This window comes from Tenrec ecaudatus, chromosome 9, assembly GCF_050624435.1.
Source record: "Tenrec ecaudatus isolate mTenEca1 chromosome 9, mTenEca1.hap1, whole genome shotgun sequence".
NCBI classification, from domain to species: Eukaryota; Metazoa; Chordata; class Mammalia; order Afrosoricida; family Tenrecidae; genus Tenrec; species Tenrec ecaudatus.
Genome location: NC_134538.1, coordinates 42,400,511 through 42,418,657, shown reverse-complemented (window position 1 = coordinate 42,418,657; position 18,147 = coordinate 42,400,511). Strand labels below are relative to the sequence as shown.

General features: G+C 47.1%; 1 protein-coding gene across 1 annotated transcript; it reads right to left on the bottom strand.

Annotated features, from left to right (window-relative positions):
- Positions 1 to 4,670: 4,670 nt before the first annotated feature.
- On the bottom strand, positions 4,671 to 17,252 carry LOC142457266 (AP-2 complex subunit beta-like). Its single transcript, XM_075558600.1, is given in 5 exon segments — positions 4,671 to 7,345; positions 7,348 to 7,620; positions 14,415 to 14,571; positions 14,859 to 15,035; positions 17,223 to 17,252. Coding segments are annotated over 5 exon segments (1,275 nt in total). The 3' UTR covers positions 4,671 to 6,707.
- Between the last annotated feature and the right edge of the window lie 895 nt (positions 17,253 to 18,147).

Genomic DNA, 18,147 nt, shown 5'->3' with positions numbered 1-18,147 from the left:
ATACACATATATACACACACTTATATCGTTGTTGTTTTTTTTGCATGATGCCTTATACCTGGTCCCTTGGCACCTCGTGATAGCACTGGCCGGTGTGCTTCTTCCATGTGGGCTTTTTTGCTTCTGAGCTAGATGGCCGCTTGTTCACCTTCAAGCCTTTAAGACCCCAGACACTATCTCTTTTGATAGCTGGGCACCATCAGCTTTCTTCACCACATTTGCTTATGCACCCATTTGTCTTCAGCGATCCTATCATGGAGGTGTGCAGTCAATGATATGATTTTTTGTTCTTTGATGCCTGGTAACTGATCCCTTCAGGACCACTCGATCACACAGGCTGGTGTGTTCTTCCATGTGGACTTTGTTGCTTCTGAGCTAGATGGCCGCTTGTTTATCTTCAAGCCTTTAAGACCCCAGTCACTATCTCTTTTGATAGCCGGGCACCATCAGCTTTCTTCACCACATTTACTTGTTCACCCACTTTGCTAGCTTCCAAAAAGAAAAAACCAATAGCCCACTTGAAAGGTGGGCAAAGTACTTGAACAGAAGTTTCACAGGCGCAGAAATCCGAATGGCCAACAAACATATGAGAAAATGTTCCCGATCTTTAGCCATAAGAGAAATGCAAATTAAAACAACAATGAGGTACCACCTGACACCCTCAAAGGTAGCCCAATTCAAAAAATCAGAAAGCAACAAGTGTTGGAGGGGCTGAGGGGAGACAGGAACTCTCATCCACTGCTGGTGGGACTGTAAGTACGTACAGCCACTATGGAAATCAATCTAGCGATACCTAAAACAGATGGAAATAGAGTTACCATATGACCCAGCAATCCCCCTACTGGGCATATACCCAGAAGAGGCAAGAAACAAACCAAGACCAGACATCTGTGCTCCAGTGTTCATTGCGGCACAGTTCAGAATTGCAAGGAGTTGGAAGCAACCCAAATTTCCATCAACTGACGATTGGATTAAAAAACTGTGGTATATACATACAATGGAGTACTAGGCATCACTAAAAAGCAGTGATGAACGTATGAGGCACATAGCGGCATGGGAAGAACTAGAGGAAATCATGCTAAGCGAGGTAAGTCAGGCACAAAAGGACAAGTACAACATGAGCCCGCTGAGGTAAGAATTAAAACATTTTTAAAAAAGCAAAAGTGGCATAGGGAAAAAAACTACTGTATACAAACATTTTTTTCCCGCCATATATACAAACATTTTAGGGGTGAAGACTGTGTAGTATGGAAGAGACCAGACCAAAACCAGGGATGTACATGGTAGACAATGGTGGAGGAAGCGGGGAAAGGAAAACAAAAGGATGAATACAAGGAAGAAAAGGGTAGTGGGGTCATGGGACATTAATCCACCCAAGGGGAGGGTATTGTTTATATCTCATACAATTCTTATCACAGTCCATACATACATCCATTGTCAAGAACATATGTACATTGGTTGCCATCATCATTCTCAAAACATTTGCCTTCTACTTGAGCCTTAATATCTGCTGCTCATTTTCCCCCTCCCTCCCCACTTCTCCCCTACCTCGTGCACCCTTCATCATTCATATATTACTATTTTGTCATATATTACACTGTCTGACATCTCCCCCTGCCCTCTTCTCTGCTGTCCCTCCCCCAGGGAGGAGGCTATATGTAGATTCCTGTAATCAGTTCCCCCTTTCTACCCCACAGTCTCTCCACCCTCCAGGCATCACTACTCTCATCACTGTTTCTGGAGGAGTCATCTGTCCTGGATTCCCTGTGTTTCCAGTTGCTCTCTGTACCAATGTACACCTTCTGTTCTAGCCAGTTTTGCAAGGTAGAATTGGGATCATGATAGTGGGGAGGAGGAAGTATTTAAGAACTAGAGGAAATTTATATGTTTCATCATTGCTACCCTGCACCCTGCCTGGTTCATCTCCTCCCCCCAACCCCTCAGCAAGGGGTGTCCAGTTGGCTACCATTGGGCTTTGGGTCTCCACTCTGCACTCACCCACATTTTCAATGAATGATGTTTTGTTCCTTGATGCTTGATACCTCATCCCTTCGACAGCTCATGGTCACACAGGCTGGTGTGTTCTTCCATGTGGGCTTTGTTGCTTCTGAGCTATATGGCCGCTTGTTTATCTTCGAGCCTTTAAGACACCAGACACTATCTCTTTTGATAGCCTGGCACCATCAGCTTTCTTCACCACATTTGCTTATGCACACATTTGGCTTCATTGATCATATCAGGGAGCTGGGCACCCACTGATATGGTTTTTAGCTCTTTGATATCTGATAACTGGTCCCTTCTGCACCTTGGGGTCAGACAGGCTGGTTTGCTTCTTCCATGTAGGCTTTGATGGTTCTCAGCTAGGTGGCCGCTTGTTTATCTTCAAGCTTTAGGAGCCAGAGTAGTTATATGAATAATATGAATATCTTTCCAGGTAAGATTATAAGACTGAGTGATATTTTAAACTTTCTGGCATAAATGTCTACGTCAGAGGCAAAAGTTTCCAGACATCTTCCTAGAAAAAAATAAACCATAAATTTGAGAAAAGAATATGCATTTTTACCAGCCCTTCTGCTCCCATGACTTCTCGGAGAGGAAGGAAGGAGGCAGGGTTTGAGGATGGACTCTGGATTCAAAGAAGCTGCTTCTGTGCAGGGAAGAGTTGAACAAAAACTGGTGAGAGGAAGGAATGATGCCAGCAGCAGGGGAGAGATGTCAGATTGCTCAGAAGATGGTGCTGATGGGAGGGCACTCTGACACAGAAGGAGTGAAGGGAGAAACTTGTGGTGTGGGGAGGGAGAAATGACTGCAGAAGTTGTATAGATAACAGGGTAGGGGGTATGGGATTACAGAATGTCAGAAGGTGGTGGAGGAGATGGAGGTGGAGGAGATGGGATTACAGAATGTCAGAAGGTGGTGGAGGAGAAGGTGGTGGAGGTGGGAGTGGGAGGGGTTTAGAACAAAGGAAGAAGACGTTCTTGAGGAGGGGGTGAAACAGCACTAAAGGAAGAGGCTGACTGAGGCTTAACGTGATCTGAAAAACTAGAAGGGCAATTTTACCCTGGGCTTGCAGGAATTGAGGAGGAAGGCAATCCTGATAGAGATGGGGATGAGAGCAGAGACTATAGAATGCTTGCAAGTATGGTTGTTGAAAAAAAAATTTGATTTGCAGTAATCATTAGAATTTTTAAGTCAGGAGTGCCATCTAGTGGACATTTCAAATTGTGAGGATTAATTTGTAGTCGCTAGATTTTCTATAATCAGTTGGATACCCAGCAGTTCCAGGTTGCATTCACAGTACATCCTATAATCAAAGGCTGAATGAGTGAAAAATTGAGCTCGTGAGAGGAGCCACTGGCTGAGAAGGACATCTGACTGCAGATGACCCTGGAGTGGGGAGCTTTGGATTTTACACTCACAGATCCTTTCGAATTGGAATGTCTCTAACCGCAGACATACAAGACTGCTGTGATGGGTCCGGGAAGAGGCCACCAGAGAATCAGTATTAGAGAGGCTAATGTCTCAACAGTCCTGGCCACAAATACCTCTCTAGAGTTTCAGCACCATTATGTTGGAACGGGAATAAAGGAAAAGCAGAGCCAGATAATAGATTTTAATTAACAGGTTTTAGTAGAGTTAACGAACTGCCAGGGTGTTTAGATTGGAATGAGAGTAAAGAGGGCAGGTTAAAGGAAGTTTGGAAGACAGTAGAGAGAGAATATCTGACAGGAAGAAGGGAGAGCTAGAGAGAGGAAGAGACTGAGGGACTTGCGGCCACAGGAGAAGGTGCAGAAAGTCAGAGAGAGAGAGAACAAAGGAATCCCATGTTAATAATCTTTGGGGCCAGAAATAAATCATTATGTCTAAAAGGAGTCTACTATTCCCCACATTGCCTGTGGCACCAGGGGAATGGTGAAGAGAGGGGGCAAGGTCTCTGTGAGACTATTTTGAGAAGACGAGGTGTCACAGTATGGAGCTACCTCATGGGGGTGGAGAAAGGGTTAGAGACGCTGGCTATGGCTGAGAGCTGCCCCTTCGCTCAGATGGACCTTATAATTTTCTAAAAGCATTCAGTAAAATAACTTGAGGGATTAAAATCAATGAGTAATTTAATCAATGAATTTTTTCAGATGATAAATTTTATTTGGGTCAGTAATGGAAAGGATGAGAGTGTTACCGGATATGTATAGTATATTGTAAGCCTGTCTGATTATGCAGAATCTAAACCATAATGAAACTAAACCAAGAAAATAATCATGAAATAATTATGAAAAGTAATTTGATAATTTCCAAGCTGTATAACAAGGAGTATCTTAAAAGGAAAACACATAAATTCTTTGTAAGACCTCCAAAGTGAAAAATGCTACCATGTAATTTACAAAATTTCCAGTGATATATGCACTCAACCTCACTGCAGATCTATAAAATCTAAGTATCCCATTGTGTTGGACAGCAGAAGGAAACACTGCTTAATCCTACACTGTCCTTTAAACCAAAGGAGGAGGAGAGGGAAGAGGAGAAGAGAGAAGACTGTCATGGAGATAAAGTGACACATGGCTGGGAAAATTGGGCTCCAATATCAACACTGTGAGGAGGGTACAGGGCCAGGCAGTATTTCCTTCTACTGCATGCAGGCTCTCAAGGAGTCAGGACTGACTCCAAGGCACCTAACACCACCACACTGTCTTAACAATATTTGCTATATTGGAGCCCAGTGTTGCAACAGCCACTGCATCAATCGATCTCCTGAGGACTTCGCAAAGGAAATGTCTTTCCTTTCCATGGTCCTTTCAGTCAGCACAGCCTGTTTTCAGATTAAGAGCCTGCCGTCTGAGGACACTGACACCGATGACCATGCAAGAAACAGAGAAAAGTCGCATCCTGAAAATGTCCGAGACCCACAGCAGAAGGTGGCTGTGCTGGACGGGGGCAGGGACTGGGGCAATTTGTTTGCAGACTTGAATTGACTTGCTGAATACAACTTTGTAAAACAGGAAACTTTCACTTCCTGTTAACTACTTTCAGTTCTGGGCCATTAAACTCATTCCACAAAATGGGAGAGAACATGCTTTCTGACTCCAATCATACAATCATACTCTGTCATTGAGTCTATTCCAACTCACAGGGACTTTATATAGGGTTTTCTGGACTGTAGATCTTTATGGACAGGTAATGTAATAGTTCTCCTTAGAAACTGGAGTTTCGATGGCCAGTGCTCTAATCACAGTGCCACCAGGATTTCTGTATCCTCATTGTATTAAAAAACAGAATAAAAACCAACCAGGTGTTGTTTTAGTTTGTGTAGAGGTGATTCTGGCTCAGAGTAAAACTGCTTCTCTTGTGTTAAAAGAGAAGAGCAGGGCTTATTCATTTGATTCAGCAGGGACCCCATATCGACCGATGAAATAAAACTTAAAGTACAAAATGAAACTTTTTTTTTCAGGAACACTTCCTTACTTTACTTTTCCCTCTTTTCTGCTTTTGAAAGGAGTGGTTGGTTTCAAAATATCAAATGACACTCAAAAGCAGATGTAGACAACACCAATCATTGGCATAGCATGGAGAAGGCCACAAGTAAGGACCAGATAGCAGCAGCAGGTGACAAATGGGAAGCGATTGAAGCAGTGGTTATACAGGTTCACACGAAGCTCAAAATATGCGGCAGGTGATGCCCTACTGTTAGTACAGGTTACATCAGTCACTACTTTAGTGGGTACCCTCAGTGTGTTTGTGTTTAGATTCTGTACATCAAAGCAATTTCCTCCAGTGAAGAGCTCATGGCTTACACGAAACACAGGGTTGCTGGAGGGCACTGGACCCGTCCATTAGTTTCTTAAGATGCTGTCATAAATCTGATAGATGTACTGAGAGACTTCAGAAGCTCTGCACTTCAGTGACAATATATAATTGGGTTTCCTGACTGGATAAAAAGTTTGGCCAAAATCCATTTCCCATGAGCTTCAGCGATTGGTACAGTATGTTCTGCTCTTCCATATTTTGCTTGGCAACAATATAAACATTGCTGTTTTGCAATTTTCCGGAAACAGTGTTGGCATTTAAATGACATTTCTTCATCTGAAACTGAAGTTCATTTTCATTAGGAATATCCTTCCATGTTGCAAAGAAGATCTGGCATTCCATTTTGCCATCTTCTACAAAAAGCATATTGAATGGAATGAGGTAGCTGAAGTAGAAAACATCTGTGTTAGTCTGGGTAGACTAGAGAAACAAATCCATGGACACACATATGGGTATAAGAAAGAGATTTATGTATGAGCAATTGGACATTGAGAAAACATCCCAGCCCAGTCAAGATCAAGTCCATAAGTCCAATATTAGCCCATATGTCCAAAACCAATCTATAAAGTCCTCTTCAGACTCACGAAACACATGCAATGGCACCGAATGTAGAAGATCACAGGCGAGTGGGTAGAAAGTCTTTGGATCCAGTGGCATTGGAAACATCTCAGTGCTGGGAGGTCTCTGCATGGCTTCTCCAGCACCTAGGGCTGCATCAGGGTGGGTCCATGTGTTGTGGCAGCTGCTTGTCTCCCAGGGTGTGAGCAGAGTCTCCCACCTCCAAGGAGGAAATAGTGGAATTCCCAGAATCCTTAGGGGAAGGCTATGCCCACACAGAAGCCTCATTGGTTATGACCTGATTGACAGGCTGGACTCCACCCCTACACGCTTAATCCTTAAATTGACTGTTATATAACTACCACGACATCCATATTATTTTTCACAACCACCTGCAGAAGTTCCATCTTCATGACTGGGTCTAAGGTGTTGAGAAGAAGGGAGATGTCAATGCTCTGGTTTGGCATCAGTGGTGTATAGATGGTCAGAGGTGTGCTGGGCATGGCACCAAAGTTATTCTTGTTTAACTGGATGGCAAAGTCTGTCATGTGCTGCAAACCTGTGTGGGTGAAGTTCATTTCCATATAGATGTCGCCTTGATGGTAAGTGAATGTTCCTGAAATCTCCAAGCCTTTAAACTTTGCTGCAGTCACATATTCTCCTGTTTCTGTGGAAAATTCAAAAAGGTCATTCAGCAGTAGTAGGTGGTCAGCAGTAGTAGGTGGAAGAGCAAATTTTGCAGGCACTGAAGATGGGATGCAGGACTGCCCAGCCAGACTATCTAGTTCCCCTGCCAAGAGATCCACTGCTCCCATTTGCATGGAAGACACCTGTGGCTCATTGACTGGGAGACTAAGATCAAGATTCAAAAGATCTCCTTGAGGAATCAAAAGGTTGCCTGAGTAAAGAAGCTGAGGTTGTTCCAAGTTGGTTGCAGTGATCGTGCCAACAGGGTTGTCACCAGAATCAGTGCTTCCATATTGAATGGGTGTTTGTTATGGATCCTAAGACTTCCTTCTACAAACGCATTGGGAAGCTGATGGTACACAGAGGCTACAGAGTCAGTGTGACAGATTAGTTCATCTAACAAGGTTGGCTCAATAAGGTCTGTTTCCTTGGAGATCAGTGGTTTCTCAGACAAGACTACTTCTTTGGCAGTGACGGAATCTGTTGACAGAAGGTACCAGTGAATGTAGCCCCAGTTGCAAAGTTCAGGGTTACCAGAGTCCTCGGTTGCCGAACTTTCTAGAATTCGTTGATTCCCTTTTCATGCACAGAAAACATCGTTCTAATACTATTTTCTCTTTTTACATGTCCAACACACACCAAACATACATCTTACCTAAACAAATCCACAGGTGTAGTGAAGTAAAAATCTATACATCTATGGAATTGTATGTTCTTGTCCCCTGAAAATGTATCACGATGCTTTTCTCACATTAATAAATGGTCCATGAGATATTAATTTTAAAACTTTACTCTTTCCTGTAATTACAAGGCATTTGAATTACCAATGATATTGGAGGTTTTCAGAATTATAGGGAGAAAAAATCAGAAGCAAAGTTCCAAGTCACATCATATCACTTGGAGACTGGGAGACTGGTGACAAGAAGCAGAAAGTTAGTGGAAGTAGCACTGTGCCATGGATCAGAAATACCCACTGAACTCAGAGACGTGGTGACATGATGATTCGGGGTGGTAGTAACATAATCTGTTGTCAATTTGAGAGAATTAAGAGTGAGGGAGTGGAGTTTAGCCTGTCAAGCATGATGCAGTTTGATGACCACATTTTGGAGGCAGGAAACAGGCCACTCCCAGAGAGACATTCTTGTTGACAAGCCACATGGAGACTGACTGATGGAAGTCAAAGCCTCAGAGGTGAAGGAACCACGTGGAGAACCCTGCCAGCACTGAGATGCCTCCTCCACCACTGGATCCACAAGACTTTCCCCCCACCAGCCTGTGGTCTTCCTACATTCAGCATCATTGCATGTGTTGCGTGAGTCTGAAGAGAAATTTATAGACTGGTACTGGACATATGGGCTAATATCAGACACACGGATTTGGACTGGACTGGGCTGCTTTCTTAATGTAAAATTGCTCTTGTACATAAAGCTCTTTCTGATACACATATAAGTGTCTCTGGATTTGTTTCTCTAGTCCACCTGGACTAACACATTTTGGTACAAAATGAGAAAGAATTAGGAAATTAGCTCTACTACTGTCTGCAACTCAATGGGACAGTTGGAACAAATTAAATCCATGTTGATAGAGGGAAGTGGAAGACTGTCGGCTGTTGATCAACTCTGTAAATGTACCATATTTAATTGAGATTTAGTTTGTTAAAAGGCATTTCCCATTGCCTCATTTGCATGTGAAAGTTGGACACTGAATAAGGAAGACCGAAAGAGAACCACTGCGTTTGAATTGTGGTGCTGGAGAAGGTCATGAAAATACCCTGGCCTAACAGTACAAACCAGTGTGTGTTGGAAGGAGTGAGGCCAGAGTGCTTCTGTGAGGCAAGGATGGCAAGACTTTGTCTTGCACACTCTGGACAGATTGTCAGGAGATAATTCCTGGAGAAGGGCATCGGGCTTGGTAAAGTGCGGGGGCAGCAAAAAAGAGGAAGGCCTCAGAGAGATGTATTGATACGGTGGCTGCAACGATGAGCTTAGACATAGGAACAATTGTGAGGTTGGCGCAGGACAATGTAATGTTTCATTCTGTTGTGCATAGGGTTGCTATGGGCTGGAACCATCTTGATGGCACCTAACAATAAGGATAAACCAGCTCTACAGTAAATTCATTAGTAAATTCTATTGTAAATTGACACCTGTTAATTCTTGAAGATCTGGGCCTGTGAGAAAGTCTGTTCTAGGGGCTCTCCCTTACCCCACCCCTGCCAGTAGCATACTCTGGGGTGCTGTAGGAGTGGGGCCCCACCAGAATCATGCTTCTTGGGGGACCCCTGGCACCCCCCCCCCCACTGGGAGCATGCTTGGGGGCGGCTGTAGAAGTTGGACACCACCAGAAGTATGATTCTGGGGTCTCCCTCTAGCACCTCCTGAAAAAAGCATGCTCAGCAGGGTGGGGTAGGAGTGGAACCCCACCAGAAACAAGCTCTGGGGAGCTCCCCCTGGCACCCCCATCAAAAGCAGTCTGTAGGGAGGTGTAGGAGTGGTATCCTGACAGAAGCATGTTTCTGAAGGGATACCCCCCTTCTCCCCCTCCCATCCCACCCCCACCCCACCAAGCAGGCTCTGGGGGTATGTAGGAGTGGCACCCAGGCAGAAGCGTGCTTCTGAGAGGGGCTCCTCCTGCCCCCAACCCCTACCAGAAGCAGGCTCTGGGGTGGTGGCAGGGGTACACCACCAAAGCATGCTTCTGGGGGGCTCTCCCTGGCAGCCCCTCATGGGAGATGTGTCTCTGGTGGGCCATGTGGGAATGGGAACCCATCAGAAGCCTGCTTTTGTGGAGCTTCCCCTGGCACCTCCCCCAGAAACATAGTTGGGGCAGGTATAAGAGTCGGTCCCAGTCAGAAGCAGGCTCTGAAGAAGGTATAAATGGAACCGCACCAGGAGAATGCTTCTGAGGGCTCTCGTTGCCCCACACACACCAGAAACATCCTCTAGGGGGATTGTAGGAGTGGAATCCTGCCAGAAGCATGTATCTGGGGGGCTCCCCCCAGCACCCACCGCCAGAAGCAGGATCTGGAGAAGGGATGTTGGGGTGGGACCCTGCTAAAAGCCTGCTACTGAGGAGCCCCCCTAGGACCCCTCACCAGAAGCATGTTCTGGGGAGGGGGTGTAGGAGTAGGACCCCATCAGGATGCTTTTGTGGGGCTCCCCCTGAATCTGCCTGCAGAAGCATCCTACAGAGAGGGTTGTAGCAGTGGGACCCCAAGAGAAGCATGCTTCTGGAGAAACCCCCCTTGCATGCTTGGGGGGCTCCTTGAATCTCTCTCTTAAAGTATTCTCCCCCTTGCACTCCACCAGAAGCATTATGTGGGGGGGCTGAAAGAGTGGGGCCCTGCCAGAAGCATGCTTCTGGAGCTCCCCCTGACCCCCCCTACAAGAATTATGCTGTGGGGTGGGGGAGGGGTATAGGAGTGGGATCCCACTAGAACCATTCCTCTAGGGGGCTCACCCTAGCACCCCTCCTCAGCAGCAGCCTCCCTCCGGGGTTGTATAGGATGGGACCTGAGCCTGCTACAGAGGAGCACTCCCTGGAACCTCCCTCCCCTCCAGAAGCAGGCTTTGGGAAGGGGCGTGGGTGTAGGTGTGGGACTTTACCAGAAGCATACTTCTTGGGGATCCCCCTGCACTCCACACCAGAAGTAAACTCTTGGGGGGGGGAGTGGGAACCTGCCAGAAACGTGCTACCTAGCAGGCTCGGTTTGGGTATAGGAGAGGGACTCCACTAGAAGCATGCTCTGGGGGGGGGGGGTGTAGGTGTGAGACCCCTCCAGAAGCATACTTCTGGTGGGCTCCTCCTGGCACGCCCTGCAAAAAAGTAGGCCCCACTCCCACACTCCGGATGGAGGCATGCTTTTTGCTGGAGCTGGTGGGGAGCAACCCTACAGGAAACAAAGATTTCTCCCGAGTTGCCTCCCCCAAATATATGCCAAACTTAGGTGCTTGCTACGTATGGTAAATGACTACACTTGGAGGCCAAGGAAAGTAGTAGGTCAGGGGTTATTCTCCCTGGGGGTTATCAGCCATCCAGAGCAAGCAGACAACACTGTTTATCCCACAATAAGTAGGGCGGAGAGAAGTTCATCGGTGGGGCTTCAAGCTGAGTGCCCTGTTCCTTGGGAAGGTCTGAGACTAGGACCAGCAATGGCCCTAACAGGGCCTTCCCTGAGCCACGGGGAGGTGAGTGCCCAGAGTAAAGGGCTCAGCACAAGGGCAGACTGGCCAGGATAAGCCGTGGACTCAGCCTGCGGAAGGGACCGGTGGATACCTTCTTAGCTGGAGCTTGGAACACTCACGGCTGGCAAAGTTGAGTTCAATGGCTCCGGTGAGGCACCCTCTCCTGGGGCCACACCCAATTCAGATAACTCTCTCCTGCCCTCTCCTCTTCCATCTCCATGTGGACCACCAAGTGGGGCTGAAGTGAGCATACTACCATGAAATATGTCTGACTCCTTCACTTTACTCTCTCTTCTATCTCTCATGACCTCAATGACTTTACTACAGTAATGTTTACTTATTATCTCTGTACAATTGGGCCTACCAGACCTGCGATGATTCGTTAGGGGCTGGCTATCCTGACACAACTTCGAAGCATGCTTCTGGCAGAGTCCCACTCCTAGACCCACACCCAAACCCACCCCACAGAGGCATGGCTTTCGACAGGATGCCAGGGGGAGTCTCCCAGAAGCATACTGCTGGTGTACACTCCTACACCCCCACACCAGATGCAAACTTCCGGAGTGGGGACTGCCAGGGGGAGCCCCTCAGAAGCATGCTCCTGGTGGGATCCCATTCCTATACCACCACCACCCCAGATGCATGTATCTGGAGGGGTGCTAGCAGGGGAAGCCCCCAGCAGCCTGTTTCTGGCGGGGTCTCACTCTTACACCCACCCCAGAGGCATGCTTCTGGTGGAGGCTGCCAGGGTAGCTCCACATAAGCTTTCTTTTGGCAGGGTCCCAGTCCTATACCCCCCTCCTCAAAGGAATGCTTCTGGTGGGGTCCCAACTCCTATATCGCCCCCAGTGGCTTGCTTCGGGATTGTGGGGCCTCCCAGAGGAGCCCTCCACTAGCAATCTTCTGGCAGGGTCCCTCTCTTCCATGTCCCCTAGCCATGCTTTTGGCAGGTGGTTGCCTGGGAGACACCCTCAAAAGCATGCTTCGCACGGTGCCCTACTCCTTCACCCCCGAGAGGCATGATTCTAGTGAAAGCTGCAAATGGGAGGCCCCCAGAGCATGCTCCTTGCGGGTCCCATTCCTACACCAACAGTGGGAGCCATCAGAAATAGACTTCTGGTGGGGTCCCACTCTTGCACTATTCCCCAGAGGTATGCTTCAAGAGGCTTCTGACAGGGTCCCAGTCTACAAAATCCCAGAGGATGCTTTGGCAGGAGGCAGCTAGGAGGAGCTCCCCAGAAACAGGCTCTTGGCAGCATCCCACTCTTATATGCCCCCAGAAGCATGTTTGGGGAGGGACCAGGGGGAGCTTCCCAGAAGCATGCTTCTGGCTGCAGTCTGACACTAGCCCCTCTCCCCTCTAGGCATGCTCTGGCAAGGGTATTCCAGAGGGTGTGTCCAAGAAGCATGATTTTGCATGCTCCCACTCCTACCTACCCCCACCCAGTGGCATGCTTCTGCTATAACCAACCCAAAAAGCAAGCTTCTGTTGGGGGGCTGCCAGTGGGTGTTCCCAAGATGCATGCTTCTAGCCCTCAAGCCCACCCAACTAGACTTCAAGGCTTCCAACTGGCTCTCAGGCCTCAAACTAATCCTCAAAGCCCCAAACTAGCCCTGAAACCCTCAAGCTAGCCCACAAGCCCTTGAGTGGCTGGTAGACCAGAACCACTGGCCTTCCTGGTCATCAGGGTGTAGCCATTGCCCCACCAAGTTGCCTTCCTTCGTCATTAGGGAGATGTTTGTAAATCACACACATAGGGTGGCTACAATAAAAAGACAATGGAAGTGTTTGAGAGGAAGTGGAGAAATTGGCACCCTTATTCAGTGCAGATGGAAATACAAGATGCTGCAGCCACTTTGGAAAGCAACTTGGCAGTTCCTCAAATAGCTAAGTATACTGCTAACATATAGCCAAGCAAGTCCACTCCAAGGTATACAAAGGGGTTAAAAAAACTCAAAGGAAAAAACCCATTATTCATTATTTTTTAATTCCATTGATTCATTTTTTGAAGTCCCCTCTTATAATCAAAACTAAAACCCTGATAGCAACCCTATATGCAACTGGTGAATGGAAAAACAAACTAGTATATCCATACAATGGAATGTTATTCAGCAATGAAAATGATTTATGCTACAACTTGGATGAACCTTGAAATTATTATCCTCAGTGAGATTAAATCATTAAGTAGAAGATAACAGTCACAAAAGTCACCCCATCTGATTCCATTTAAGTGTAATGCCCAGAATAGGGAATTCTAAAAAGAGAGTAAATGAGGGGCTGGCAGACACTGGGGGAGGGGAGATGAAGCATGATCACTTGCTAATGAATATAGCTTTCCTCTGGATTGATGAAAATGATCTAAATTGATAGTGGTGATGCACAACTTTGTAAATATAGTGAAAACCCATTTAATTGTACAGTGCAGTTAGGTGAGTGTGATGTGTGACATCTTACTAAACTTGTTTTTTTAAAACCGAAGAAAAAGCAGTAAACACAGAAAGTAGGAACAATGTTATTACATTGTGGGGATTGCAATTAATGCCACGAATCACAGAGTTTATGAGCTGTTGAACAAAAAAATCACTTTGCTCTGTAAACTTTCACCCAAATCACAAAAAGCTTTTTAAAAACAAGAAAATTCACACAAAGAATACAAGTGGAATGTGAATAGTTATACTCAACACTCATCTACCTTGATGTAATTTATTGGATAAAATGTAACCTACCTAATAAAAATCCCACGAAAAAGGTAAATTGTTTCTTGTCTAGCCGACAAAAGGCTATTAACTCTGTAAGAGGATGAACTGGTCGGGAACTTGGCTGAAACCTGAGTCTCGGTTATCTGTCAGCAGCTCTGAAACCTAATCCCTAAAAAATAAAAACGAAGTGAGTAAGGGCGAGTAACACTATTTGTGGTTGTCTCAGACACACTTTTGGAACATTCAAATACACAGATCATTTGAGTCCTAACGCGGCAGTACTTTTTAAGTTCTCATCTTCCCACTTAGCCTTCAACGCCAACACTGAAGCCAAGTACTAACTTTTCCCGACCCAACCACAGCCAAAGGGTTAAGAATCCGTCTCCTCCTCCAAGCCAAACGGTACAACCAGGTTGACAACCAACGCAATTAGGAGTTCCGAGTGAGACACACCCCCAACTGTCGCTTATACCTGGTATGCCACACAATGACGCCGGGGCTCCAGAAGAGGTGGGCGGGAATGCGGGAATGCGGGAATGCGGGCCTGGGCCATGGAACAAAGGGTCTGGTAGCGGCCTCGGTGCAGGAAGGAGGTTAAGGAGAGTGAGAGGAGACTGAGCCGGCCAGAGGTGCCCCGGGCGCCCTGTGGGCCGAGAGCCAGGGAAAGGGCCCCCGGGTCGGCGACGCCAGGCGGCGCTCACAAAACACCGTTAGAAGCGGACCAGCTGCGGCTTTCCGAGGTGAAAACCAGAATGGACCGAATCACCTTCGCGGGGCGTGCCTCTCTCGAAACCAGCATCTGGCCGACAGTAGCTCCAACCTCCCCCACGGGAACTCCCGCCCACCGGGAACTCCCGCCCACCGGGAACTCCCGCCCACCGGGAACTCCCGCCCACCGGGAGCTCCCGCCCACCGGGAGCTCCCGCCCACCGGGAGCTCCCGCCCACCGGGAGCTCCCGCCCACCGGGAGCTCCCGCCCATAGGGAGCTTCCGGTTGGTGCGCGGCAGCAAGTGGGCCCCGGAAACCCGGCTCCGGCGTCTGGGGTCCGGGCCGCCCGAGAGTCCGGCCTCGCCGCGGTGCGGGGAAGGCTCCCAGTGGGCGATGCGCTTAACCAGGGAGGAAGACGTAGCGATTCAGGGCCCGACTAGGACTCGACCCAGCTCCGAACCCTTCCCGGACCGACCGTTTGCCTCGGAATCCCGAGCACCTTAAGAAGCCGGACACGTCAGAAAAGCAGTCGTTAGCAAGCCTAGGGTTGTATGGAGATGCCAGCTAATTTGTCTGCCCTCTGTGTGGGAGCATCTGATTGTTCTGACTGTTCACTTGTCACCCCTCGTGTTGCAGTGAATTATATGGAGCACCTCCGCGAACAAATGGCCTGATATTTCTCTTTAGAAAATAATAAAGAACGATGGAAGTAAGGGGTCGGTCTTAATGGGATTTTATTAAGGGGTGTGCGCGATCCCAAATTGGTAACGTTTTTTAATTTCTTTTAATGACCTAATGTTGGGTGATAGCAGCGAAATGAGCATGTCCACACAAATAGCCTGAAAAGGAGAATCGCCTATTGAGTTTTGCTCGACGATAAGTATGTACTGTTAAGGACAGAACAAGGAAATTCCTGCATTTGGTGCCTTTTCCAAATAATTGCTTTCCGAGCAGAAAAGGGGGCTAAAACCACAAGAGCAGGGACTCTGAGGTAAGGGGCTGTACCAACTTGGAGCCTCCGGAGTAGGGGTGGCAAATGACTTAGATACCCTTAGATTCACTAGTATTGTAAAAGGCGCATATCCTCTAGCACCATGGCAGTTCAGAGCCCAACCAATTCAAGACAGGAGAGGGGTATAGCAGTTACATATTCTAGTGTCAACTTGAGACTATTAAGAGTGGAGGGGTGGAGTTTAGCCTGTCAATCGGGTCACAGCTTGATGACCTCATTTGGAGGCACTATGGAGACAAAAAGCTTATCAGATGGTAGATGCACTCTCCCCTTGACATCCCTGATGACAAGCCACATGGAGCTATGCTGATGGATCCACAGCCCTGGAGCTAGAGGAGCCACATGGAGACTCACACCAACACTGAGATGCTTCCACCACCACTGAATCCACAAGACTTTCCACCCACTAGCCTGCGATCTTGCTGCATTCAGCATCATTGCATGTGTTGTGTGAGTTTGAAGAGGAATGTATAGACTGGAATCAGACATATGGACTAATATCAGACTTGTGGACTTGATCTGGACGGGCCTGGAATGTTTTCTTAATATACAATTACTCTTTAATATAAAACTCTCTCTTACACACATATGAGTCTCCCTGGATTTGTTTCTCTCACTAGTCTACCCAGAGTAACACAAGGGACAAGGGATGTCACTCAAACTGGGCGGGGGTAGGAGGCTGGGGGAACATTCCTATTCCCAGAAAAACCCTGACTTTCTCCCCTAAGCATATATTTCACATCAAGATATAAAAGCCCTTGCTTTGTATCATAACTGAGTCTTCTCCATTCTGTGGAGAACACCTATCGTTCCTTCTTTAGAATGTACTTTAACTTGTAAGTAAGTGCTTGATGAGTGAGTTTGTGTGGTATTTGATGCCATGGCCAACTCTGATTCCTCCCAGAAAGGGGAGTGGCAAGCCAGGTAAGTCCATCATGGACAGCATCTTTGGTATCAAATTAGACTGCTCGATAAATCTCCCTCCCTACAATTGTGACATACCACAGTCCTATAGGAGTGAAACTAGGAGGAGTCAAGAATTGAGTCCTCCTGTCTCTGGTCAAGACTGTGAAGAACCATGGGAATAACACAAGATCATGCTGAGGTTGATCTGGGCTGCTATGACTCCCAAAAGACAGCTGGAGACACCTGTTCAAGAAAAAAGAAGCCACTCTCAGAAAGCTAAGCCTTCTAGTGTTTTTGTAGAATAAATGCATTCCTTGGGCAGGGATTGTTTTTGCAGTTCCACTTTGCCTAATCCTGGCTGTGACCAGAATTTCTTCATGATGTTTGCTTCCTGTAAGACAGGGGTTCTTATCACAAGCCTCCTTATAAGTTAAAATGAATATTTATTTGGAGTTGTAACTGGTGGCTGCAACTGGTCTTCACTGGAGCAGTGAGAGAGAATAATTATCTCCCCCTCACTAGGACTGTGATTTCGGGTCAAAATCTTGGTGACTGAAAGCTATGCCATCAATCCCCCAAGGAGAGGCTCTCAGCCTCTTCCACCTTTATCCCCACTCGCAAGTCTCTGTAATCCCAAGATTCCTAGGGCAGATCTGTGTCTCAGCACCCAGCAGTAGTAGGAATACAGAACCTCCATTTGGACCCCAAGTAATTTTGCTATACAACAAGTCCACAAGTGGTACTGTTCTTAAATGCCCTCAGCTATTCGAGGACTGGGGGGACAGATCACACCACGTGGCAATCATCCACCCAGGGCTCCTCAAACTTTTTTAACGGGGCCAGTTCACTGTCACTCAGACTGTTGGAGGGCTGGACTATAGTTTTAAAAAAAACTATGTACAAATTCCTATGCACACTGCAGGTGTCAGCTGCTAAGCAGGACAGGCAGCGGTGACAAAAAACACCCAGCAGGCCAGATAAATGTCCTCGGTGGGCCGCCTGTGGCCCATGGGCTGTAGTTTGAGGGCCCCGATCCACACTTTACTATTAACAGTTCCCTGAGGAATTCGTTTGGCAATATACCACATTCACAACCCAAACTCCACAGAACTGCACCATTGGACCCTTCTCTTTAATAAATAGCACCATAAGGACGATGAATGTATATTATTACACTGTCACCCCTTGTGCTTTATCCCCTTTACAACACCTCCAGAGCAGTTCCTGAACTCCAACCAGGTGACGTTCTAGTGTGGAATCAAAATGTAACTCAAGTGGATGGGCCAAGCATAGCCAGGCCCCTTGCATACATTTGTGGAAAAATAACATTTGGGACTAAAACCTGCCATCTGGCTGGGCCTTTACATGTAATTGTTATTCTTCCCAGATGTTTGCATATCACTGCTTTGATGGGCATTGAGCAATACACAAAAATTTAAAATCCGGACTTTAGACCCTTATATCCAGTCTATGTGGGCAGACCAGGCCAGTGGGACCCTCACCAATACTTCCAAAGATGTCAAGGCCAAGGAGGGGATAGCAGCAAGCTGGGGACCAATATAGGTAGGGCCTGAGATATACAGGGGTCCAAG